General features: G+C 35.6%; 2 protein-coding genes across 3 annotated transcripts; one reads left to right on the top strand and one right to left on the bottom strand.

The window, feature by feature from the left end:
* Positions 1-491: 491 nt before the first annotated feature.
* Positions 492-26,725, top strand: LOC129788142 (serine/threonine-protein kinase Warts). Of its 2 annotated transcripts, XM_055824167.1 has the most exons (11): positions 501-960; positions 1,043-1,493; positions 9,643-10,267; positions 13,952-14,086; positions 20,372-21,187; positions 22,656-23,850; positions 23,911-24,031; positions 24,102-24,217; positions 25,363-25,438; positions 25,516-25,708; positions 25,787-26,725. In XM_055824167.1, the coding sequence occupies exons 3-11, from the start codon at positions 10,148-10,150 to the stop codon at positions 26,198-26,200; spliced, it is 3,186 nt and encodes a 1,061-aa protein (XP_055680142.1). In that variant the 5' UTR covers positions 501-960; positions 1,043-1,493; positions 9,643-10,147; the 3' UTR covers positions 26,201-26,725. The 2 variants fall into 2 exon arrangements, with proteins under 2 accessions (XP_055680141.1, XP_055680142.1); XM_055824166.1 differs by having other exon boundaries at positions 492-1,493.
* On the bottom strand, positions 10,395-12,062 carry LOC129788145 (uncharacterized). Its single transcript, XM_055824172.1, has 3 exons — positions 11,839-12,062; positions 11,323-11,754; positions 10,395-11,240 (listed from the first exon to the last, which is right to left on the bottom strand). Exons 1-3 carry the CDS (start codon positions 11,900-11,902, stop codon positions 10,537-10,539), a joined length of 1,200 nt encoding a protein of 399 aa, XP_055680147.1. The 5' UTR covers positions 11,903-12,062; the 3' UTR covers positions 10,395-10,536.
* Positions 26,726-26,986: the final 261 nt, after the last annotated feature.

The following is a 26,986-nucleotide window of genomic DNA, read 5'->3' as shown; positions in this document are numbered from 1 at the left end:
AAACGCTAAAAGTTGCATATGAATTTCCAATAAAATTCCAATAAGATTTTCTTTGGAAAAATTATTTTTTTATGCTAAATCTAGGAATAATCATGAATTAATTAATTCTTTTATAATGCAAATGATTGAATGAAGGCATTCTTCGATGAGCCAGTAGCACGTAGGAAGAGAAAAATGAGAAAAATCACAAAAGAAAATAAGGCGGGAAAATCTGAAGATTATTCTTATTGGAATTTTTCTTCATTCTAACGGGAAAACAAGTCAAAGAAAACCTTTTTAACACAAATTGATCCTCACCATGGAATTTATTCAAAAACAAAGTTTCAAAAACATTCATTCAAGGACCAAAAGGACCAAAAAAAGATTTCAATTCCTCATTAGAATTTTCATTCCATTAACCATGCATTAGAGTGTCCCATAGGGGTGCTCGAAGAAAATTGTACCATTTGTGACAATGCTGATGGTTGCATTGGAAGAAAATTCCTTGAAAACATCGTGAGAGTCTCCAGTGGAATTTCTCCATGTGCACGAAATATTTTTTAGAGAGTTGAAATTCTTTCTTTGTTGTTGTTGCATTTTTCGCCAAAAAGTGCCTCAAAATTGCATTCAGTGTACCCCAAGTGCCACACAAGGGCCCCCACGAACGCCCCAAAGTGCCGTACATTGCTGGAAAGTGCACAAAGTGGCTCCCGGAGTGATTATTTTTTCAAGAGCGAAAGAGAGAGGGAGACCCACAAAAGTTTCTCAATAAAATTTTTCTTCACCCAGGAATTTCCCTGGTCTCGCAAGCAATTGGGGCGCCTCCGCCACCCGTGGGGCAGTGTAGTGCGGCTTGTGGAGCTTGTGGATTAGCGATTGTGAGGGTCTTTTTGTGCAAATTGTCGGTGGTTGTGTGCAAAAATGCGGAGGAAAAGTGATTTTTGACAGCGCAAGTCGCCCCCGTGAAGGGAAAATTTTTCCGTGAGTGCTCCGTTCTTTTCCCCCGGAGAAGGGCTTACTGGCCACAGTGTGTAAATTGATTGTGCCTCCTTTGAAATTGAAGGAATCCCCGGGAGTTGGAAGTGTGCTGGAGAGTGCATTTGGAAAGTGATTGAACGGAGGAGAAGAAAAAGTGTGACCACCATTTGGAATTCTTCGCTTAACCTTCTTCGTGACGTTTCCGGATAAGCAGCGAAGAAGCCTCCCGGACATTGTGTCAGAGCTCTTTTAAACCCACAAAAATCCCCACAGTCGGGATTCCCTGTGCGAGGGCACCGCGACGCAGCTCACAGGAAGATTTTTGCCGAGAGAGAGTGCGAGATTTTTATCAACAAGGCGAAATTTTTGCACAGTGTGTGCCTAATTTTAGAAATAATTATTAAAACTCCTTGTTGGAAGATCTCTCGCTGGCTGTGCTGGCTGTGCTTGTACGCTGAGACGCCAGGGAGGTGCATTTTCCCCATGCTGACACGCGTGGATTTTCCAAGAAGTCCCCACATTGACACGAAGACAAGGTTAGTTGCCTTTCAGTCCGTGCTGATTTCCTTCGTTTTGCTGCGGAGGAATTTTTCTCCTCAACCTCATCTCTCTCTCATCTCTTGGCCATACGCGCGCACCGTGTGGAATGTGCCAGGAGCAGCATTTTGCAATTTTTATCCATACACAACCAGCCTATAAGATGATTTTCTGTACCATTCTCTTTTTTTTTTCGTCACTTCTCTTCTTTTTTTGGAGTGCTTCTCCTCTTGTAGATTTGGATAAGAAAAAAACGAGCCCCAACGCATCGGGTAGAGTCTGTGTGTGTGTTGCCTCTTTAATCGTCCGATTAACAACACACGTTGAGGAAAAAAAAGATGCAGAAAAGATCAACAAAAAAAACGCGTGGAAATGCCAAAGAGCTTTAAATTCCTCCACAAAGATGCTCCAAAAATGTGCGTGAGGGAGTCCTTTTCCTCCTGCCGAAGAAGGGAAGAAAAGGGCCTCCCTACTAGTACAATTAAATAGTTAGAGGTCAGTTAGATTCAGCAAGAATATTTGTGAAGATTCTTCTTTGATTTTGATGATGGAAATTAATTGAATAATTGTCAATTTAGATGATTCAGCCGTTGAATGATTTTTTCCTGTGAAATTCATTTGTTGGAAATTAATGCGAATTTGCCAGAATATTGAGGAGTTTCGTGGCTATTTCCTGTGATGTTCAACGCGAAAGAATTTAAAATTCTAAATAGCAAAATTCCATGCCAAAAGGATCAAGAACAAAATGAAGAAATTCTTGTTTTTTTGACCGTCGAAATAAACATGAATTTATTTATTTGGGTTGTTTATTTAATAAATTATCTTTAGTGGTTTTTTGGTTAAATAAATTAATTGATTTCTGATCATTTTTTTATTGTTTTTTATGTCCTTAAAAACCAAAGAACGTGATGGTTAAGCCTTTAGTTCTTTGAGGATTTTTCTTCAAGATTAAAAGGAATTCTTTTATTAAGTATCAATTTAATCATTTTTACTTTAATTCGTTTGTAGGGGAGACTGCTTCAAATGCAGCTTCCATTATTTTTTGCAAGATTTTTTTTAATAAAAAAAAATCTTCATAGAACAATACTTCTAATGAGAGTCTAATAAAAGAAATTCTTTCATTTTAATAACTAGAAAAAATATTTTCGTAAAAAAAGTCTCAGTTTAACCCATCTTATTCCAACTGTGATTTTTTTTTATTTCTTAAAAAATCCTTCAAAGAATCTTCATTCATTTGAAGTTTATTTGATCAAAATCGGTGCAATATAACTTGAGAAAAAATTATTAATACTTTGAAATTGATGACTTAGGAGCAGAAAAAATTCAACATGGCGTCGTACATGACGTCATCTCTTCACATAACTTCGTTCAATCATTATTATTCAAAAAATAACGAAATTTTGAGAATTTCGAATTAGCACGAAATTTAATAACAAAAAAATCTAATTGATTTCCTTAAATTAGAATTAGAATTTTAAGAGGTTAAGAATTTAATTAAATTAAATCGTTGGCAGTCTTAAATTTTTTTTGATCAAATTTTAATTGAAAAAATGTTTCTTTTGAACCAATATGTATTTTCTTTTTACAAAAACTACAATTTTTATTCTTTTGTTTCAAACAAATAGAGAAAAAAACAAATAGAAGTATTAGAGGGCTTTCGTGATGCACCCATGAAAGGTCCCCAATAATATTCTAATTTTTTCCTTTTTTAAAATCTACTCAAAATAATATTAAGAAAAATCACAAAATTCATCCTGATTTAAAAGAAACCAAAATAAAAAAAATAATAAAATTCCTTCAACAGACAACCTTCTTTCTTCTTTATTTTTTTGCAAACTCGTGAGTACACGAAAAATTTGCACAAATTATCGCACACACAATATATGGGGGTAAACACGAAGAAAAAAATGTCTGAAAAATATTTTTTCAATGAGAAATGAATATACCAAAAACAATGTGCTACGTGAAATTCCTCTAAAATATTTACACACACACCGCCGAATGATAATTGCGTGAAAAATTCCTTTGAAGAGAGAGAAGGAGAGAAAAAAAACGCGATATCATCCAGATATTAATTTTCAATATTTATTTATTTATCACACGATGAAGAGGAGAAAAAAAATGATTTAAATTTTTGTTTGGAATTTGCCACCCGTTTATGTTTATTTACATTGTCTTTGGATGCGCAATTTTGTGTTATCCTCCGCAACAAATTTTGCAAATCACGACGTCCTTTTGTCTATCTGTGCACGAAATTGAGGTCCACACCGGGGTAATGTTTAAATTTTCGTGCTACATTGTCCATCTTGAGGGGATTGAATGTATTTTCTTGTTTCATTTAATGCTCGTCTCATAAATCATTAAGAAGAAGAAGAAGAAGAAAAAATGAGGAATTTTTCTCACTTGGTCGTACATTTTTTTTCTTTTTGCACAACGATGGATCATCTCAAAATCTTCTTCTTTATTTCTTCTTTCCTCCTTCTTTCCTCCTTCTCTCGTATAATGCACGACCGCAGAATTGCAATCAATTGGAATATGAGGAAGTGTCAAAAATTTTACGAGCTCTAACAGCTAAAAAAGAATTTTTATGATTCATCAGTCTCACTGACCGGGAGATAAAGATTTTTTTCACTTCTTCGTTTGAGATGAAAACAAAATATTTGCGATAGAAAAGTATAAGTTGCTTTTGAGATTTGAATTGAATTTGTGGAAGTGATTTAAAATTGTAAAAATATTAACCAATTAAATGTCAAGACGTGGTAGTACGGAACAACTTCCCCCAGGATCCTTTGTTCTCAGTCTTCACGTCCTTCTTTAGCGAAGTAAATATAGATGTCTCTGTTAATTCATTTTTATTGTAAAAAAAATATTCTAACATGTAAAATAGTTATCGTTTTTGGACTTTATGTTTTCAGTAAAAATTAAAAAAAAAATGATTTAAACACGAAGGGGTAAAATGGTTCATTATTATTTTTAAGGCCCTTAATGCTTTGAAAAATACGTTGAAATGCTTCAAATATTAAAGAACAATGAAAAGAACGTAGAATTTTGGTCTCTGGCTCTTTCAGTATTCTGTTTTATTCATTTCTTAAATAATTTAAGAGCAGTGGGGTAAAAAGGTGTTGGAAGACGTTATATGATTGTTGGGAACCCGTTTAAACGTTTAAAAATCTTAAAGAGATCCAAAAATTTAAAGTTTTTGCTATTTTTGGATTCTCATTTTATTTTTCCGATTAATTTGGTATTCGTTGGAATCAATGGGGTTAAAAGAATCACTTCTAGTTTAAAGGCTTCCTAAAACATTTTTTTCTTTTCTTAATATTTGAGGCTATTCTGAAGAATCTAAACTCATAATAATAATAATTAATTCATTTTTAAATTTTACTTCATTTCATTTTAACTTTAAAAAGCAACAAAAATAATGATTCTTTTTGCCCCATTTTTTTCTAATTAATGTACTTTAATTTAATTAAAATTGAAATGAAAATTTACATTTAAATTAACAATATTAACTAAAAAAGACTTTAAAAATATTTTTTTTTGTTTTTAATTAACAAAAAAATCTAAAACTCAAAAAATAAATAAATTAAAAAACGAAGAATTTCTTTTGTGTCAGTGCAAAAAAATGAAAAGTCAGTACGAGAGAATTCCTTGAGAATTTTTGGCAAAATCGCAAGAAAAACGAATTTTTCTCACATATTTCTTCTGAACCTACATAACATACTTTCAAAGTCAAAAAGAAAAATTGTCTTGTAGATTTTCCTGCTGAAACATTTTTTTATTGTTGAATTTTCACGAAAGAAAAATCTTCATCGACGGTGTGTAGTTGGAAAAATTCTTTTGCACTGTGAGGAAAAAAAGTTCAGTGCGCGGAAAGGAATCGCGAGATCTTTGCTGAAATAAGAAAAAAAAAAAGAATTTCATGACAATGTATGAGAAATATGTTAAAAATTTCTCTCTCACAGCGAGTGTATTGTCTCTCTTGCCCCAATGTGGGGGACTTTGGGGCGCGAATGAGGCAAAAGGCAAATATTAATTCCTAAAATATTTCACGCACACATATTTTATGTTGTACGTCCTCCCATCTCACTCCCGCACTGTGATTTTTTTTCTCTCTCTTCTGTCTGTGCTCTATTGGGCACAAAAAATTTCTTTTGCTATTAAATAATAATCAAAAAAAAAAAAAACAGCAACACTTTTCCAGCGAGTTTTCTCTCAATGGGAAATCACCGTGAAATTCCAACACACCGTGTTTTAGCTATATGGTCTGACATAGTCGTGTGAATCACTCTCTATACGCATTTCATCACATTTGAATTTTCCTCAATTGAAAATGAAATGTCGTTTTTTTCTTTTATTTCTTTCCTTGTGCGGTGCTCTCTCTCGCGTGCATAGAATTCCATCGAATATTTCAACAAAACCATGTGTTTGCCATATGTCAGCACCACACACGAACGTGCGGAGAGAGAGTGCCTGTATGGGGGGGGTTTTCACGCACGCATTAGAAGGAAAAACAATGTAAGAAGACGTGCAAGAATAATGGGGGAGGTGCAAAAATGTGTTTAACGATGATCATTTGGTAATATGAAAAATGAGTTTAAGGAATTTAATAATTTAGAAAATGAGGCTCAAGAATTTCTTTCTTTTTAGCCTATAAAACATGAGGCATAAGGCTTCTTTTTTTGATCTTAAAAATTAATCTCAGGAGCTTTCTAACTTCAAAAAAGACTTTCAGGTATTTTCTAACATTTAAGAGAATTTTGAGAAATTTTCTAAGTTTTCTAAGAAGTATCAAAAGTTCAAGAAGTTGTTAAAGGAGTTCTGGGATTTTTTAACCTTTAAATTCTTTAGTTTCAGAATTTTCTTTCTTAAAAAAATCTTTAGGAATTTTGGACCTTGAAAAAATTCTTTAATGGAATTGTTATTCTAAAGAATAATGGTTTGGAATATTTACACCTCTAAACAAACTTTCCTAGATTTAAAAAAAACAATTTTCATGAAATCATTAAATATTTAAAGTTTCAGATATTCTTTTAATTTTTTTAAAAAAGTTCTAAGATTTTTAAATACAAAAATAATATGTAGAGGGTAAAAGCCTCTGCAATGAGTTTCAAAAGATTTTTAACTTCAAAATTTTGAGGGATTTTTTTTAACAAAAAATGGAGTCCTAGATTTTTTTTAGCTAGAAAATTAGACATCCTTAAAAAAAAACATTAAAAGTCTTCTGATAGCTTTAAAAATGATCTCAAGGAATTTTAGAAACTGAAAAAGGTGGTTTAAGAACTTAGCGAACTTACCTATAATAATTTAGAATTCTAACTAGAATTTTCTTTAAAAAATCTTACAATTGCCACAAATTCTTGGAAAACCTCTTCAAATTAACCTTGCAAGGACGCCACGCCGCCCAAGGATAGCCAATGATAATTCTTTCTCTGAATCAATCAGCCAATCAGGACTCTTCTTTACAATGCAAATTCTTCTTCTTATTTATTTACAAGTTATTTATCTTTAAATTTAAATTTCACAGAATGTCAAAAATTCAATGAATTGAAATAAAAGTTAGCTCTCACGGTTCTTTAAAAAAACCGAACAAGTTTGTGGAATTTCTTTCTAACCTTACTACATGAAGAACAAAAAAAACATTATTGATTAGCTTATCGCCTCTCTCGTGGTATCTGTTTTTATTTTCAAAATGACTCACGGATGAGGGGAGTCATGAAGAAATATCGAAGAAGAAGAGGAAAAAATATGCTCTTTTCACACCGAAAATATTTCAATAAATCTTTCAAAAGGAGCGAAATAGTTAAGTGAAGAATATACAACAAAAAAATTCACGAGAATCAAAAGAATTTGACGGTGTGCGAGTGAGATGGGAGAGGGTGTTGTAAATACAATATTAAAAAAAAATAAAAAAGAAGAGGAAGACCTTCTTTTTTTTCTTTTTTCCACTGCTATGGAATTTATATTATATTTATTTGCGTATAAAATTGATGAGAGTGTGGATTTGTGTGTGGGTTAAGTTTTCGTTGAAAGACGGAGGTGTAGGGGTGGGGGGGGGAGTATAGTCACATTTTTGAATTAAATAGAAAAGAATGGCGAGAGTAGTGTAGAAGTGAGATGGACGATGTGATCGTACTAGAATGAGGTGGATCGAGGGATTTTCTTAATAAGTGCATGCGGTGGTTTGAGCAAGATGGGTATAGGGGAGATTTTCTTTTTTTTTTTGTTGAAAATTCCTCTTGGAATGCCAAATGCGTGAGAGATAAAATACCAAACACAAAAGAGATTCATCCCAAATAAAGAGAGAGAGAGAGAGACAAAATGTGCGCACGAGACTTTTTTTTGTAAGTATATGGAAAGATCTTCACCTTAGCCTCACTACATGATCGCAAACAGCCAAAGAGAGAGAGAGAGAGAGTACCAAACACACGATCCTCAAAGGCAAATTTTCTCACATTATCTCACTCTCAGATCACTAGTTTTCATGCCTCTCTTTAATCCACCTATGCTGTCTCTTTTCTGCGCAAGAAAATCCCATATATGTGTCTCTTTCGCACACGTCAAATGGACATGCAAAAAAGAGGATATCTGTCAAAAATTCGCATATTGAGTGGGGAAGGAATGATTGAAAGGGAATGTGAATGACAATAGAGCTCAATTATTTTTATGAGTGTATTTTCCTTCTCTTCTCATTGCACCAATATTTTACTACAATGACGTATTCATCACACAGAAAAAATTCCACAGAGCTATGTGTTAATTTTTTAATTGTTACTGATTGAATTACGAAGCAATTTTTTTTCTTAAATAATAAATATTTTCAAATTGATCGTAAAGTGGGCAAGACGGGCAAAAAAAATTCACTGGAATTTTCTCATCTATTATAATAAAGTCGAATTTCGCAAGAAAATCTAATCTCTGTGTGTATTTTTGTTTACATTCGCGCTTGCCAATATACACATAATATTGTAATGGAAGAGACCCGAATTCTCGCGTGATTTTTTGTCTGTGGAATTCGCCGAATGGCGTATAAACAGAGTCTACAAAGAGAAGGAAAAAAAGTTATCGCGCGTGGTTTGATAAAAGAGCGACAAACTTGGAACCTTTTTTCTCCTTCTTATGAAGGGTAAGAAATTTTTATTTATGACACTGTACCATTTTTTTTGGAGGTAAGACACGTTTTTTTGTTCCTCCTGTTGTGTCATAAATTGTAATTGAGAGTCTTGAGAGGTTTAGAGAGTAATGTAAATCATATAGGGAAATGGAGTGAAACATTGTGATTTGAACATAACATTGAAGGAATTTGGTACTGTGTGATAAGAAGAGTGTGATTTTGTGGGCTTAAGAGGTCGGTGTTCTTGTGTTTTAAGCAAGAAAATTTGCTTTTAGTTCCCAAAATGAAGAAATTTAGCAAAAACGAAATTACTTCGAAGCAATAGAGGGTGGAAAAATTTTTTTTTTGCATTGGATTCGAACTCGAGACTTTTGCATTGATGGCATGTGATTCTGCCCACAGCACTAGTTTTCTTGATGAATAGATATAAGGAGATATTAACAAAAATCAATCAAGGAAATGTTTTTTGATCATTTATTTTTTATTGATTATCAGACACAAAAATAAATAATTCAAAAGCCTTTGATTATAAGAAATTTTCAGCTTGAAATGCAATTTTAATAACCTTCAAAAGAGTTTTCTGAAGACAAATTTTTAGGAAGAAACACTCATAAAAAATGAGAGGAAGAAGATGAAATTTTGTGGGGAGGAAATGGTTATATAGAAAAATTCCCTCAACCCCGAAAGGGCTTTAAAAGAATTTTTGGTTGAAACTATGTGGTTTTTGGTATAGAGCTACATAGAAGAATGCAACACGAGCAAAAAGAGAGCATTATAATTGGTTTATTGGTTATTAAGGAAGAGAAGAAATGATGAAAACACAGAGACAGAGGAGCAATAAAAAATATATAGGGTGGAGTGTGTGTGTGTGGAGAAAAAAAAAGAAGAGAAGGACAGGTGCAGGAATTCCATTAAAAAACAATTTTACTAATGTCTCTCCACTATTTTTTCCCCTTTTTAGTTTATTTTTTTCTTTCACTGTGTTATGTGTTTTTTGCTTTTGACCACATTTTTCGTCTTCTCCTCTATTGCAGTTCCGAAGAATGAAGAAGACGATCAACTTGAGGTCTCTTCGGTGATCAAACTCTCGAAGAAAAGGATTCTGTCTGTGAAGAAGTAACAAAAAAAAGTGCCTGTCTTATATTTTTTCTCTCCTCTCTTACTCTCTGTGGAATTTATGCGGTATTTGGCATTGAAAGAGCGGGAGTAAAAAGTGCCTTTGAAGAGTAATGCGTGGAATTTGATAAGGAAACGACAGAGAGAGAAATATTTCGAATATTTCTCTTGCAATTAATTTAATTAAACTAAAACTCCCAGTGATTAGTGGACAGGTTTTTTTTTCAATGTTGTTGTTTTAAAATATTTCGCTATCTAAACAATTTTTGTGGTGTGTCCTCCAATTAAACAATTTATTAAGTGAAAAAGGAGGAAAAAAAGAGATATTTTTTTTAATTAAATTGTGTTGTGGGTGAAGTAAAAGAAGAAAAATCCAAAGGATAAATTTTTCTTTTTGTGATATGACAAACTTCAACATTAGGAATGAATTCATCCGGCGGAAAGACACCGTCATCGGCGCGACTGTCGGAGTACACGACGAATGCACTGGAGCAAATAAGGAAAGATTTATGCAAATTTGTCCATATCAACAATGGATCGCAGGTAAGCAAAAAAAAAACATTTAAAATATTCAAATTAGTATATTGAAAATAATGCCACAGAACCTAAATTAATACACAATTAGGAAATTTAAAGGATTAGAGAAGCATTTGAAGAAAAAATTAATAAATTGAGTTTTCTGTCTTTATTTAAGAACCTGTTACACCTTTATTATTCTGGTAAACTTATCGTTAAATATATGCAAGACTAAACCTCTTTAACTACAAAGCATAAGAATTAGTAAGGCATTATAAATTAAAAAAAAAGAAACTTTAAACATTTGTAATAAGATTTGGGAATGATTGAGTTTTGAATTTTTTCGGTTCAACAAAATAAATACTTTTAACAAATTCATCAAATTTACAACAAATTGTGTAGCCCTTATTGTAGTCCGTAAATTGACTATATCTGAATCCTGCTTCATTGCATACGTTGGTACAGACGGTAGTTGGTGTAGTTGAATAGGGGTTGTTTTGTGTGACAAAAACAATTGAAGATTTTGTTGTATCATCAAGAAGTATTCTAAAGTAGTACTTTGGCACGTGAAAACGATTCTTATCAGATAAACTTGCTACAACATCGAGATTTGTGTTGAGATTCTTCAGCTTTAGTACTTCAAGGACTCCCGTTAAGACTCCAATTTGACGATTTTGTTTAGCAGCTAAAATTCGCGTTAGATCTTCAACGATTTCCCAATTACCTGCATTTACGGTATTAAACTGCGGTGCAGCATTTGCAAGGTAAAATGTGCTCCTTTTCTGAGGGTGGAAAATGAAGTCTCCAGCTGGAGCCATATGGCCACGTGTTAGGTAGATTTTATCCGTTACATAGTTCTGATTTTGTCCGTAGAGCGTCTTGAAGAAATCCTTTTGATACCGTTGTGTATAGATTGTGTCTAAATTCGATACTCTCGGTGTTAGATTAGTCGTTGGGATACCTGCACCTGAAAAACGTTGATTAACACGATTCATGGAGTCTGAAAAATATCAGATATAAAATTATTATATTAGAATTAGAAGTCTTAAGAAAAAAGAAATCTTTAAGATGATTGTTCTTACATTGAATAGCTTTGCCATTAATTGTGTGATAAGTGTAGAGTGTCTCAAAGAGATCAAGATGGTAGCATACGCTAACCATAGTTGAGAATGTTTTACTATATGATATAGCATTGCTGGGAATATAGAACCCTAGCTTCCAGACATTGCCAAAATTCTCATAGCAAGTCTTTGGAAGTTGCAACAGTTCAGGTTGAATTTCCTCATTGCATTGTACGGATTTAATTGGAAAGTTTCCTTGTGCATCACAAATGATTTCTCTTATCCCATGATTAGCTCGCATATCAGGACAGTAGGCATAAAGACGTTCATTTGTGTAAAAAGTAGTTTCACGTCCATCAGGGACAAATAAAGAAAAATCATCATTGTTCTGTTTTATCAAATAAATGGGAATCTTTTCCGATGGAAGATTCCTTTTTAGATCCAATTTGCAATCTAAAGAAAATGGAAAGTAATTGAATTAATCTTAAATCTTAAAAAAAAAAAAGATTTTTGTTTCTTGTAAGATTTGAATCTTACCTGCATTGATCGATGCAATAAATATCCCAAGACAGAGGATAACAGACACTGCAATTTTTAACATTTTGTATGTATTGATGAAATTTCACTAAATAAATGGACTAAATAAGATCACCGATCAAGAATTACTGAAAATTTCTTTTCATTTCTACGTGAATTTATACCCACAAGAATGTCTTATCAATGCAAATGTAGTTCACTTTCATAAAGGAATTGTTTTGGTAAGAAGATAACTTCTGGGAAATCCTCTCGTTTAATAAATCAATATACATAACGATAAACCATTGATCTTATAATATTATCATTATTAATGTTTTAATAAGAAAATAAGTTAGGAAATCCCACCGTTAACTTATGTAAAACATTTTGATGGAATAATGAATGATAGCAGAAAAGTAAAACCAAATTGGTAAAGATTTCATTTACCAAGTGAGATTGTTGTTAACCATTTCATAACCAGAAGATTTTCTTCGAATTTTTAATTAAGTAATAGTCGGACTAAAAAAAATAATATTAAGTTCTTCAAGGTTCTTTAATCCGTTTAAAGGTTTCTCAAAGTCAAAGTTTAGTGTGTCTAGAGAAGTCAAAATTTCTAGCAATCTATCCAACAAATTCTCTTAACCTCTAGGCCGCCAAGCGGGGTCGTTGAACGACCCCAGCCCTATATTTCGTGCTATAACTTAATAAATATAAAAGTTAGCGTTCCCATCTTTTGGAAATAAGTTCCTTGGTTATCTGAGGAGGTTGTGTAAAAATTTCAGCTCAATCCGTCCACCACAAGAAAAGTTATTAAGGAAAATGTAGAAGAAGGGAATTCAAAAATTGGTGTAACGGCCATGCTGCGGAAAATTTCTTAGAATGAAGTTAGTCACATCATAAATCATATGGTTGAAGGGGGTTGAAGGGTTGTGTTTACTTTCTCACTTTACCATCTCAGTGTCAGAATTATCGCGAATAAGTAACATAAACAACATAAAACATAATTAGAGGCATATAAATGTGCAAAACAATAAAGAATATTCGAGAAATATTGCCATTTATCACGGTGCGGGAAGTGATGGGAATGTGGGGAAGTAGTGAAAAAAAATAGCAGTTGCGGTCAACTTCGTGGCAAATTTCTCAGGAAGAAAGTGTGAAAAATGAGTGAAAAATGTTTTTCCCTAATATCTTCTTCAGCGTGTTTCCGGGTGGCGAATTTGTGATGCAAGGGGCAAGAGGACTATATAAGGAGTCTAAAGGTAGTAACCCGACAGTTCCCGGTTTTATAGTTTATGAGAAAATCGACTTCCTTCTTGGGGTCGTTCAACGACCCCACCTTGGCGCTCTAAGGAAGCTCCAAGGTCTTGGCGGCCAGCAGGTTAAACATGATCGATCAATCCATATTGACGGATCTTTTGCAGAATTTCTCATCTTAAAAGAAAAAATACTGTCTTGGAATTTTCTGCTTGTACGTACCTAACTTTAAAGATAAGAGAGTATGAAAAAAAGGCTAAGAAGAAATAAGAAATGTGAATCTCACTGCAAATGTGAATTTATGAAAGAATATCTCTCTCATGCGGGTAAATGTAATCTCAAAGATCAGTATCATTAATGTATAGAGAGAAGTGAGAGAGAGAGAGAGAAATTTAAATAATTGCACATTTCTTGCTACTGTAAAAGGTGTTTCAGAGACCAGGTATACAACAACGAAAAAAAAAATGCTGAAGAAGAAAAAGATATGATAGTGGAGGAGAAGCGAAGGAAGATGTAAGAGGAATAATATACATATAGGTAGGTAGGTAGTATAGGGAAAAAAAAGCGAACAGAGATTCTTTCCACAGATTAAAAGCCATTATATCCCTCAAGTCTCATTTCAAAGTATCAATAAGACGAAGATAAAATGTAATCAATTGACATTGAGAGATCATATGAAGATCGCGATCGTATACGATCATTTTTTGTTGCTGGTGCTTCAATCCTCCTTCTTCTGTGCTCAACTGCAAAACCCATCTCAAATACATTGAGAAATATATGTGTTTATATTGATGTTGATTATGTTCTTGATCTGCTTTTTCTCATATTATGACTTTCTTTTCTCATGCCTCACGCACAATCTATAATGCACACAACACAGATGACAACAGATGGATCAACTACACCACAATTGGGCCAGCAACAGGTGACAAATCATCAAAATTTGGCCGAACGAGAGAGAGAAATTCTCATGTGTCAACAACTTACTAATTTAATTAATGCCGGCTACAGTGAGGTAAGTTTATTGCGATCATCACGAAAAGGATCAATTTGTTGATGTTGTTTTTTATTCAATTTCAATTCTGCGTGACTACGTGTTTGCTCTTTGACACGATATTCAAGCGATCAATGTGCATTGGGGTGCGAAGATCGCATGTTTATCGCAAACGGGATCATATTGAAAAGAAAAAAAAATTAAGAGAAAAAAAATTCAACAGCCAAGATCGCGATCAAGACGATCAAGATGAAGATCAATGACGATCGCAATGTAATATTTTGAATAACTGAAAGAAAATACTTCGGCAGATGGGAGGTTATTTATTCTTTTTTTTTTTTAGTTTGTAATTTTATTAATTTAATTTTGACAATTACGGTCGTTTTTTTTACGAAGTTCTTTCGCTATTATGAAGATTTGTAAATTTGTTTTGTTTTTGTAAGTAGTAAATTCTATTTTAAATAATTTTTAAGGGTTCAGATTCAAAATATTTCTTAAATCAAATACGAAAATTGAATATTTGGACACTTAAATGATCAAGATCAATTTCAATCGAAAATTCGCACTAAAACAATATTCTTAAAGAAGATGAGAATTAGTTTTTCTTTTGCCAAAAGCTCCTCCTAATATTCAATGCTGAGTGGTACCTTCTTTGGGTCTTATGGTGTGTGCGCGCAATGTGCAGCTCTTGTGCTTTAGAGTTGGATCTCATGTAAGAGAGGAGAGACTGACTTTTAGTGTTGTTGTTTGTTGGTATGGAATGTGAAATGGCGCCATGGACTATCAACTTCTCTCTACCTTGACAACTACCTATAATATTTACAGATATAATAATATGCTTTACATGCGACACATGGAAGCTCGCACGACATCAACGATCTCGCGGGAAGGGGGCGCCGTGTTTAGTTTGCAAAAATAAAAGGGAAAAATATTGCGCTAAATGGGGCTAAAAGGGGGGACTTTTCTCATTGCTTAATGGTGGTACTGCAGCTAAGCCAGCCAGCCATTATCACAGAGGGGAGACATGGTAAACGGTGAGATGTGACACGAAAGAGGAACAACATAAACGCAAAAAAAAGGAGATTGGTGCGGAATAAAACAAGAAAGTTCAAATAGATAATGATTTTCTTCACATGGTGATCGTGCGATCTTGCAAATCTTTCTATAGTAAGAAATGTTTTTTTTTTCTTTGATCCTTCATTTGTGATATAAAGATTAAAGAAATCGTGGGATGAAGATTTTGTGGGCAAAGAATGATCGTCGCGTCATTCAAAAGGACGATCATCTTATGGAGTTTTTTTGGCGCGCAAAGTATTTAAAAGAGAGAACAACACAACAAATAAATATAGAGAAGCGGTCAATCCCTTATTTTCTTGCATGATGGCCCACAAGAACTACATATAAAGCCAGCCAGCATTGCGTCCTTCACACACAACATGTTTATAATGTCCAATGTGTGTCCCCCCCGTGTGATCTTGCAATTCTTCACGCGCGAAAAGAGAAGCAGCAGCAGCAACGCAAAAAAAAAAAGCATCAGAGCACCACAAAAATGTGGCTGATCCAAGGAGGAACACACCACATATACGTATACAAATGGAGAGGCAAAGCGTAAAGAATTTTTGTAATAAAATAAAATAAAATAAAAATGCACACAACAAAAATAGTCGAAGGAGAGAAGATAAAAATAAAATAAAAAAGAACAAGAAGGAGAAACAAGAAAGCGAGATGATAAAAAAGAATCAAGGTGAAATATAGTGGAAAATATGTAATGTTGGTATAAAAAGTCACGAGAAGTAGAAGATTGCAGGGAATGGGGGGCGGTGAAGCAATGTGAATGAGAAGGGGTGAAGGAAGAAGAAAGAGATTCTCTTGTGAATTGCAAGAGAGTGAGAAGGAGAAGAAGAAGAAAAGAAAAATCCAATGGACGACGATCCCAAATGGGATGACGCGCGAGGATTGCTGGAGGAATTCTCGCGCGGTGTGCTTCCATCCAAACATACCTACCTACCTACATAAACAACATACATATGTAGGTATATATACTAACTATGAAAAACTGGTTGCATCCCAATGTACATATATACCTAGGATATATGTATATATACACTACTCTCAAAAGGTTTCCGGGCAAGCAAAAATGGGGTATTTTTGAAGGCAAATTTCACGTAGCTAGATCTGCGGCTGTGGTAAACCAATTTTCAAAAATTTATTAATTTTAGAAAGGTACATTTCTCACCTTTGCAAAACTGTTAAATTTTTGAAAATCGGTTAACTCGTTATTTCTTGGCAGCCATTTTAGTAAACCTAGATGGAAGATACTTTTTTCAAAATTTTACAATTTTTCACTTTGACCTCTAGCATCTCGGCTGCTAGTGCACCGATTTTGACAGATAGACTATTGTTGGAAAGGTAATTTAATTATCTTTTCAAATCTGATAAATTTTTGAAAATCGGTCAAGCGGTTCGGTCGTGGCAGCAATTGTAGTGAACCATAGTGAAAAAATATACTTTTGGCTGTATCTTAGCCTGTGGTTGACCGATTTGAACAACTCAGATTCAAATGAATGCACTTTGAAATTAGATCGAATCTTTTGATCAGAAAATTCTGTTTTTAATCAGAAGAATATTCCGTTTTGGTTAGAAAAATGTTTCATTTCGAAGAGGAATGTTCCATTTTGTCAAAAAAAAAAATCTGTCATATTGATCAGGAAAATATGACATTTGATCAGGATAATAAGCTATAAATCAGGTTAAATAAGAACTGAACAGTGACAGCATATTTACATGATCATTTTGTCATATTTTCGTGCCCAAAGTTTTATTTTCCTGATTTGTTTCTTGTTTTTCATGACCAAAACGGAATATTCTTCAGATCATGAACCCGTTTCACTGTTCAATTGCTAATTATCCTGACATATAGCTTATCAAACTTATCGAATATCATATTTTCCTGATCAAAATGGCAGATTTTTCTGACAAAATGAAACATTCCTCTTCAAATTGAAAAATTTTCTGCTCCAAACGGAATATATTGGCAAAATTTTCTGATCAAAAAATGGGACATCTTGAAACTTACCTAAAAAAACGCAATTTTTGTATGTCCGGAAATTTTTTGAGGGTAGTGTATATGTTGGAAACTCCAGCAAATGACTTTTAAAAAAAAAGAAGGAGGCATCACGAATAACAACAACAACAAAAATAACGAAAAAGGGGAAAAAGAGCGCGCGAAAGATTCCTATGTGGACGTTGTCTGGTGGTGCAGAAGAAGGTTCTTCTTCTTTGCCTTGTTTTTAGGGGGAGCAATTTGTTTTCTTTTTATTTTTCAAATCGGTGTGAGATTGCACTAAAAGGCATCTCAAAGAGGCGCAATTACCGTGCGAGAGAGAGAGTGCGTCTCTCATGGATTCTTTTTTTGTATTTGGAAGTTGTCTTCCTTTACTTGACAACACACCACGCAGCGACCAAATACAGCAATTGCAAGGCGAGGGAGGAAGGGGAGAGGATCATGCACACGCGTAAGACGAAGGGTAGGGGTGGTATGTGGAAGAATTCATTTGTGATAAAATGGAGCAAAAGAAGGTGGAAAAAATACATCTTAATAGCCAACAAATAGCATAAGAGAGATGATGATCAATGCCTACGGGGCCCAGCACACCTTCAGCAGCCACCACGCGGTCCGTGGCGGTCATGGGTGGCCCCTGTGGCGCCACCAGACAGCCACCACACGGTCAGGTGACATACAAATGGGGAATAAATCGTGACCGGTCACTGTGACGTCCCCTCTGTGGATGGCTCGTGGCTACGGCGCAAGCATCCAAAAAAATTTCCCACAAAAATATCCCAAAAATATTCTTTCAAAATATATTTCTACAACATACATAGAGGGCATGGCGATGGTATATTCTCTCATGAAATATACAATAATATGTCAAAGAATTATCATAACTTTGTAATCAGATTTTCGGGGTATCAACCATTCAGAAATAAATGCGATATCCACTTTACGTCTTGAAATTTAATGAATAATCTCAAAATGCGGGTCCTTAATGTAATTTTATTAATTAAATGAATTAAAATTGATGATTTTTGGGGTAAAATAATAAAATTGCAAAAAATTGATCAAAACCTAAACTAAACCCTTTTTGAAGGGTCCTGACATTGTTTTATGCCAATAAATGTCCAGGATTATAAAGAAAATGAGATTATTTGTAATGATATTTTTCCACGTGCTTCATATGGGCTTAATAGGGAACCATTACCAACATTATTCTCGCAGGCTTATGTAAAATAGATAGCTATTGCAAAGACTAAAAACTGAAAATACGCTGTTTTCGAGACTTTAAATAATATGAATTTCCTGCAAACAAAATGAATTCTTATATTTTACTGGAAAGTTTAAGAGTTTTTTTGCAAAACATTTGGGTATTTCCAATATTAACATATGCATTGATGCCCAAGTGCTGCTCGAATTGCTACCTGGAGCATTATCTTTTAGTTTTCCTTACTAAGCCTTTCGGCAGTACAATACCATAAAAAACCCATTTATTACCTGCAATTGTCTCAACTAAAGGAAAATACTTACAGTAATATTTGTGTCAAAATTTTTACCTAAATTCATACCTAAGATTAAGATTGAAAATTCTGTTTAACGTGATATTTAGCAGGTGCGGTAAAACATTATTTTCTCTCTTGAACGTACTCAAATATCGATATAGTGGTTTATATTTTTTAAAAATAATTTATTTTCTGACAAAAAAATGAATAACTATGATTTTTGGTTTGAACGATCACAAAAAATATAATTAGTAATTAGTGAGAGCATTGATAAAATGGAATTAAAAACGCGAAAAATTTAATAAAGTATCTTCGGATAATTTTTAATTATTTAAATTAATGTAAAAGCATATTTTTATTCAAAAATATAAAAATATTTTATTTCTAATATTTTTATTTTAAACTCATTTGGCATTGATCTCCCGGAGAATCATTGATCTTGTGAGTGAGAAGCATCGCTGTGACGTCATGCACTTCTTAGGATCGCTGTGGCCGTGTGGTGACCGCGTAGTGGCCGTCCACGTGGGTCGCGCACCGCTTGCGGATATATATTTCTTTCACTTTTCTATCCTTGTCTCCCTAATGCGTTTTGGGTCTGTCACCAAGTAATCTTCTCTAATGTGTAAGAAGAGTATAGGAATATGACGTTTACGTGCTTCTCTTTCACACAGAAATATCTCAACATAACTAGCGCCGCGGTGGTGGCTCAAAAAATTATTTTGGGAAATTTCCCAAAGTAGGAGCCACAGGGCGGCCACGAACCAAAAAAAAGGGGACCCCCTGTGACTATACATTTGTGGCTGATTAAAAAAAAATTTTTTTCTTTATATTTTAAATAAAATGATATTTATCAGTTGTTATCAACATACTAAAGATGCCCAGATATTTTATTTTCAAGAAAAAGCTAAAAAACTGCTAATATTCCACATAAATTGTAAACGTCTCGTCCCCGCTGTGGCTGCTCTGGGACCCTCTCGTGGCCGTTTTTACAAAAATGTTTAATTCTCTTAAAATTCTATACTTTTCCGATTGATATCGATTTTTAAGTAATCTCTATTTGAAATTATAAAGTTTCTGTTACATTAAATTGGTGTTAAATACGTGAAATACGATTTTCAAGATTCATTGAATTCTGCATGGTCACAATTTGCAACCATTCGTGGGTCCCCTGTGGCCGCCAATTTCGGTCACGGCAAAAACTGAAAGAGCCACGAATTGGGACTGTCTGGTGGCGCTACTGTGGATCCCCGTAGCAGCCACAGGAGCCACAGCCACAAGAGGCTAGCTGGGGGGACACAAACAGGCGAGGTGTGGATGTGAAGAATTCAGAGAATGCAACATTCTTCACACCATCCGCCCAAGGAAACTTCACCGGAGAACAAAACATGCGTGAAGGACGCGCGAGAAGCGATCTTATGCTTACCTGCCGTATTTTTCTTCTTTGAAAGCTTCCAACATTTTATGATCAATTGATGGGGGATTAAATTATGAAAAGTAGAAGGGGATGGATTTAAAGAATTAATTAAATTGATCTTGATGGAGGAAAAATAAGTGGAAAAATATTTAAATTATTTTTTATTGAAGGTTTCTGTCAATTAAAAAAAAAACCCTAAAACGTCGCTGGAAAATTATAAAGTTGCGCTCATTTATCTTTTAGCTGGGTTTTTAGGAGATTTATTGTAAAAAAAAATTTAAAAAAAATCAATAAATAGAAATTTTCTAAATTAAGTTTATTGAATCAATTGCTTGCAGGATCAAGCAGTAAATGCGTTAAAACAGGCCTCAGGACGTCCCGATGGGCTCCTTTTTGCCGCAACAAAACCCACATCATCCCCCGAATCACCAATTAATGGCCACAGTGCACCACCACCGTCCAAGGTGCCAGCAGCCCTGGCCACGAAGCTCATGCGAAAGCACAGCATTGAGCGTGAGCTCAGTCAGGCATTGCAGTACAATCGCAATAGTCCAGCTCTCGATTCAGGGGCAGGAAGTTCCCGGTCCGATAGCCCCCATTCGCATCAGCAAATTATCCCAAGTCGTGCCAGCACCGGGCAGTACTCCCCGTCGCCGTGTCCATCGAGTTTCAGTGATGCACCCCCATTGCCGCCGCCGCGGTGCTCGTCGACACCGCCGACGCCACCCCCGGTGCCTGTGACGAATTTCCAGCAGCTCTTTAAGCGTATGAGCCCCGCGACGAACCCCACAGCGCGTTCTGTGCCACTCCCATCGCAGAGTCCGGCACGTGGAACGTCACCCGTGAGTGCGGTTGGGACACATCCGCGACAGCCGATGATTGTGCAAAATGGGCCACAGGCGCAGCAGCAACTGTCGCAGCAGATGCAAGCGTTGAGCCTGTATCAGAGTGGTGGGAATTCCGGAGAGCCACCACCACCGTATCCCATCATTTCAGCTGGGGCACCTCCACCACCACCCAGCTACACAGCATCCATCCAGAGTCGTCAGAGCCCAACGCAGTCCAGCACGACGACGGATTATCGCAAAAGCCCCAGCTCTGGTATTTATTCGGCCACATCGGCGGGATCTCCTAGTCCCATCACTGTCTCTCAGGTAAAGATTTTTCTTGATTTCTTCCATTTTATTGGGTTTTTTGACTTCCGGAAGTTGAAAAGAAAGCTGAAAAATGCTCAAAATAATTTATTCTAATGTGATTTCTTGTATTTGTGATTATATGAGATTATTTTTTGGGATTTTTTTTTTGGGAATTCTGGAAGATTTTTTTAAATTTTTTTTAATGCCCCTGGAAGTTTTTTTTGCTTTTGGAAGCTCTTTAATTCTCTCAGAATTGTTGGCTATTCCCAACGAGAGGCGCTGAGAGCGCCTAAATGAGGAGAAAGAAAGAGCTCTTGGGCTCTGGCAGCGAAAACTCTGCCTCTTTTGGCTACCGTCAGCGACGGAGAAAACATCTCCAGCCACACCGCCCCGGCCACCGCTGTACAAAATTCAATTGTGGCAAATAAATAAATCTTCAATTGTAACAGAATCTATTAAAAACTCCTAGAAATTTTCCAAAGCTCTTGGAAGCTTTTAAATGTTACAGGAAAAGATTTGAATGCTTCGGGTAGATTTTGAGGGTTTCCAAGTAGCTTTTTAATCCTCATTGAAGCCTGTTAGTGCTCCTGGAAACTTTTTCATTGCTTCCAGAAGCTTTTAAATGTCCCTGGAAATGTTTGAATGCTTCTGGAAGTTTTTTAGTTCTTCTGTTTGCTTTTCAATATTTCTGAAAGTTTTTCAACGCCCGTTGAAGCTTTTTAAGGTTCCTTGAAGTCTAGCCATTAAGTCAATGTTCCTAGGAGTTTTTCAATGATCCTGGAAGCTTTTTATTGCTTTTGGACACTTTTTAAAGCCCCAGGAATATTTTACTTTATATACATGGAAAGTTTTTAATGCTTCTGGAAGCTTATTTGTGCTCCAAGAAGCTTTCTAATGCTCACAAAATATTTTTTAATGCTCCTGAAAGTTATTCAATTTTCTTAGAAGCTTTTCAAAGCTTCTGGATTCTTTTTACTCCTTCCTGAAGGCTTTTCAAGACTCCTTGAAGCTTTAAAATGTTTTTGAAAAGGTTTGAATTCTCACAAAGTTTTGTATTGGTTTTGAAGGCCCCTTTGAAAGTTTTTCAGTGCTCCCAAAAGCTTTTCAAGTATTCTGGAAGCTTTTCAAAGCTGCTGGATTCTCTTTATTGCTCATACGATTTTTTTCAATACTCCCGGATGCTTTTCAATGCTTCTGGAAGCTTAATAAAGCGCCAGAAAGCTTCTAATGCGTCACAAATTTTTTTAAAATGATCCTTATAAGCTTTCAAGGCTTCCCAATGGAACTTTAATGCTCCTGAATGTCTTCCAGTGTTCTTAAGAGTTTTTCAAGTAACCTGGAATCCTTTTCAAAGCTTCTGGTTTCTCATTATTGCCCCTTGAAATTTTTTTTTAATATTCCCGGACACTTTTCAATGTTTCCGGAAACTTGGAAAACATTTAATTGAATAAAAAAAAATCATGTCCGGAATGATTTTTCATTGAAGGCGGCAGTGACGCCTCCACACCCGGCTGCTATGGCCCGACCCATCCCCCTACCCGCATGGGGTGCTCGTCAAACGAAGACCCAACCACCGATTATCATGCAATCGGTGAAGTCAACGCAGGTGCAAAAGCCCGTCCTGCAGACGGCAATTGCCCCAGCGGCTCCTACAACGCCATGCATTGCTACAACGGTGGCACCACCCTCGTATGCGTCCAGTATTCATCAGAAATCTCAGGCCACGACCCCATCACCCGTCCCGACGTCCAAGCCACCCGTGTCGGCACCCTCAACACCACCCGCAGTTGTCAATGGGAACGTTACACCGCAACCCGTTGTCCCCACGACGGAGCCCCCATCGTATGCCAGCACCATGCAAGCCCTGCTGGCGGGGCAACAATCCCGCAATATGCCACCACCTCCGCCCTATACGAACTCCAATGCCACAAATGCACGTACGACGAATGGAAATTCCCCCGGAGAATCCCCGACGAGTCTCAAGAATGGGAATCTCACCACAACACCCCCACTCCCGCCCACGGCATCGAGTAGTGTGGCTAAAGTTAATGGGATTGAGAAGAAGGGTGGTGCTGCCCCCACAGCGGGTACTGCATCGACACGTGGTGCAGGTGAGAGTGGCCCGTGCAAGAAGATCAAGCACCACAGCCCGATTCCTGTGCGAAAGAATGTTTCCAAGGAGAAGGAGGCTGAGAGGAAGGAATTCCGGATACGGCACTACTCACCGCAAGCTTTTAAATTCTTCATGGAGCAACACATTGAGAATGTGCTGAAATCCTACAAGGCACGCCTCTATAGGCGGAATCAACTTGAGCGTGAGATGCTGAAAATGGGCCTAACGACGCAGAGTCAGACTCAAATGCGGAAGATGCTGTGCCAGAAGGAATCCAACTATATCCGGTTGAAGAGGGCAAAGATGGATAAGTCAATGTTCCTCAAGATTAAGGATATTGGTGTTGGGGCTTTTGGTGAGGTGAGTCTGGTGCGGAAAATTGATGCAACGAATCATCTGTACGCCATGAAGACCCTGCGGAAGGCGGATGTACTCAAGAGGAATCAAGTGGCGCACGTAAAGGCAGAAAGGGATATCCTAGCTGAGGCTGACAACGATTGGGTCGTGAAGCTCTACTACAGCTTTCAGGATGAGGATAATCTCTACTTTGTCATGGACTATATTCCAGGTAAGTCGTGGAGAATTTGCAAGGAATTCAAGAAGAATTCTAAATAAAAATTCCTTCTAGGTGGTGACTTGATGTCGTTGCTGATCAAAAAGGAGATCTTCGAGGAACCCCTGGCACGTTTCTACATTGCTGAGCTCACGTGCGCCGTGGAGAGTGTCCACAAAATGGGATTCATTCACAGGTAAATTTGTCAAGGAGGATTTTGTTAATTGGAAGAGCAGGTGTTAAAGTTCTTGATCTTCTTCACACAGGGACATAAAACCAGACAATATTCTCATCGATAGGGATGGACATATAAAATTAACAGATTTTGGATTGTGCACAGGATTCCGGTGGACGCATGACTCCAAGTATTATCAGAAAAATGGTAAGTTTGTCAAATTTATTTATTTTTGTTAAATACCTGCAGAAGGGGGTAAATATCCTCGAAATGTCGTAGAGAATGCAAAGAGTTGAAGAAAGATTTAAAAGGAGGGGAATTTCAAACTTCACGAATTTTTTTAAAAAATATTCAAAAAATGAAAAGTTTGTTGAATTTTTGATTAGTAGTCTATTCAAATCAACTTTGCATTTAAACTTCAAGTTAAAAAAAAACTTGGAGGTGATTTGACCAATGAACATTCAGTTTGAGTTTATCAACCAATCAGAACTTTTAATTCTTCTTCGTATTTATTGAATCGTCAGCAAGACGGTTTTAGTTGTAATTAAAAGACGTTTGACATTTCTTATTAAATATTTGACATTTGTTTTGACGTTTAACACTTCTTCTATTAAGTTTGCCGTTTTTTTTAGCATCTGACGACTTTTTTCTTACGTTTAATATTTGTTTTTCATTAATCGTTAATGGGTCGTTGATTTCCTAACGTTAAACGTTCGTGTCAACGTTGGAAACCTCTTTTATTGCATTTGACGTTTGTTACAACGTCTGATGATTTTTTTCTCACGTTTAATGTTTGTTTTATCATCATATGTTGTTTTTCTAACGTTAGACGTTTGTTTCAACATTAGAAGTCTCTTTTCTTGCATTTGACTATCTTTTCAACGCTTGAAATCTCTTTTATGATATATTTGACGTTCATTTTAGCGTCTGACACTTCTTTTACTGCATTTGACGTTTGTTTTAGCGTCTGACAAATTTATTTTCTCTCGTTTGACATTTTATTTTACAAACTTTGACGTTTCTGATTTTTTTTCTCGCTTAGAAAATTTCCTTTCATCTAAAGAAAAATCTGAAGTGTCTGCTGAAGATGTTTAAATATTCCGATACTCCCTGACTACGTCCCTGCTTCAAACTAGACAATATTTTTGGTGGAGCTTTACTGCAAAGTTTATTTGAATTAAAAAAAATAGAAGAATGCCCTTAATTAATTTTTCTTGACAATTTCTTTTCTCTTTATTTAAATTTAAAAAAAAAACAAAAATTAATTTCTCTGTTTTTCCTGATTTAAATAAAAAGTTCTCCTGATCAAAAATAATAATTTTCTGAACAAAAATTGTTTCTCAATTCATCAGGAGAACACGCTAGACAGGACTCAATGGAGCCATGGGATGATAATGGAGAAGTAACGAGACCTTCTGTGCTTGAACGGTGAGTTTAATGATTTTTTCTTATTAATGAGGATTCTTTGTGAATAAGAATTCTTTGTATTTTGGGGGTTTTTGTAGACGACAACGAGCCCATCAGCGTGGCTTAGCACATTCCCTAGTCGGTACACCAAATTACATCGCCCCGGAAGTACTGGAAAGGAGCGGATATACTCAACTGTGTGACTGGTGGAGTGTTGGTGTTATTCTGTATGAAATGCTCGTTGGGCAGCCACCTTTCCTGGCTAATACGCCCGGTGAGACGCAGCACAAGGTGAGAGAGAGAGAAAGGAAGCTCTGTGAGATGAGATTAAAAGTTTTAAACATTTGTTTTTTCCTTCTTTCTGTAAAGGTTATTAACTGGGAGACAACACTGCATATCCCACCACAGGCGAAACTTTCACGTGAATCTGCCGACATGATCCTGAAGCTGTGTTCATCGCCCGATCGGAGATTGGGCAAAAATGCGGATGAAGTGAAGGCACATCCGTTCTTCAAGTCGATTGATTTCAGCAAAAATCTCCGTGAGCAACCTGCCCCGTATATTCCGAAGATTGAGCATCCCACGGACACGTCGAACTTCGATCCAGTCGACCCGGGGAAGCTGCGGAATAGTTCCCTCGATTCGGGACGGAGTGATGAGTTCTCGGACACCGGGAAGCCCTTCCATGGGTTCTTTGAGTTCACCTTCCGGAGATTCTTTGATGATAACAACACCAAAATTGCCGTTGATGGGAATGATGACCTAGGACCCGTCTACGTATGACAAATGACCTTCTATTTCGTGGGAAGGGACTGAAAACTTCTTTATATAATTTTTTTTAATTACAAAATAATTTTGGGATGGGATTCTTTTTCTTTGCGATAAGAAAAGGATGAACATAAAAAATCGGAATTGGTGCTACTTTTTTTTCAAACTTTCTCTTTAGAAATCTTTTTTTTTTTAATTTTGTAGTGAACGTTTAGTAATTTCATTTTTTTTAAATTAATTATTCTATTTAAGGAATTTTTATGGGAGGGAGCGAAAGGAAGAAGAGGAAAAAATCTTTATTGGGAAACGTGATAAGAAGATAAATGATTCGTGTGCCTTTGATGAGGGGGGAAAATAGAGAATAATATTTTTCTTTGTTGGAAAACTGCCGAGGAAAACAAGGGATGATTTTTATTACATATTATATAAAAGAAAAGTGAATGAACAAATTATTTTATTTAATGAAAAACTGAGAAAATCTATGAATTAATTCTCTTCAATATAAATAAAAAAAAATAGTTTTTTGAATGTTGGAAAAAATGAAAACTTCCGGAAAGTTTAGTCGAACGAAATTATTTTGCCGGAAGCAAAAAAAAAAGAAAGTTTTATTGTAAAAGTTTCTATTATAAAATAATAATTATTCTACATTATATTATTAAAAGAAAAAATCAATCAATATTATGTCTTAATTGTAATGTAATTTATTATTTAGGCAAGGAGGATTTTTTTTTAGAAGAGGAATGAGGATGTATTTAAAAAAAAATGAAAAAAATGAGCGAGTTTTTAATTTTATTCAATGCG

This window comes from Lutzomyia longipalpis, chromosome 1 (genome assembly GCF_024334085.1).
Source record: "Lutzomyia longipalpis isolate SR_M1_2022 chromosome 1, ASM2433408v1".
Taxonomy (NCBI): domain Eukaryota; kingdom Metazoa; phylum Arthropoda; class Insecta; order Diptera; family Psychodidae; genus Lutzomyia; species Lutzomyia longipalpis.
Note: the sequence above shows the minus strand (reverse complement) of the source record. Positions and strands in the feature narration are given on the sequence as shown.

Excerpts from the sequence above, each read along its gene's own strand:
- LOC129788142 (XM_055824166.1), top strand. The coding sequence starts at position 10,148 with ATGAATTCATCCGGCGGAAAGACACCGTCATCGGCGCGACTGTCGGAG. Across the intron at positions 25,439-25,515 it reads AGACCTTCTGTGCTTGAACG|ACGACAACGAGCCCATCAGC; the intron begins GTGAGTTTAATG and ends GGGTTTTTGTAG. Across the intron at positions 25,709-25,786 it reads CCGGTGAGACGCAGCACAAG|GTTATTAACTGGGAGACAAC; the intron begins GTGAGAGAGAGA and ends CTTTCTGTAAAG.
- LOC129788145 (XM_055824172.1), bottom strand. The coding sequence starts at position 11,902 with ATGTTAAAAATTGCAGTGTCTGTTATCCTCTGTCTTGGGATATTTATT. Across the intron at positions 11,755-11,838 it reads TATTGCATCGATCAATGCAG|ATTGCAAATTGGATCTAAAA; the intron begins GTAAGATTCAAA and ends CATTTTCTTTAG. Across the intron at positions 11,241-11,322 it reads TAATGGCAAAGCTATTCAAT|ACTCCATGAATCGTGTTAAT; the intron begins GTAAGAACAATC and ends GATATTTTTCAG.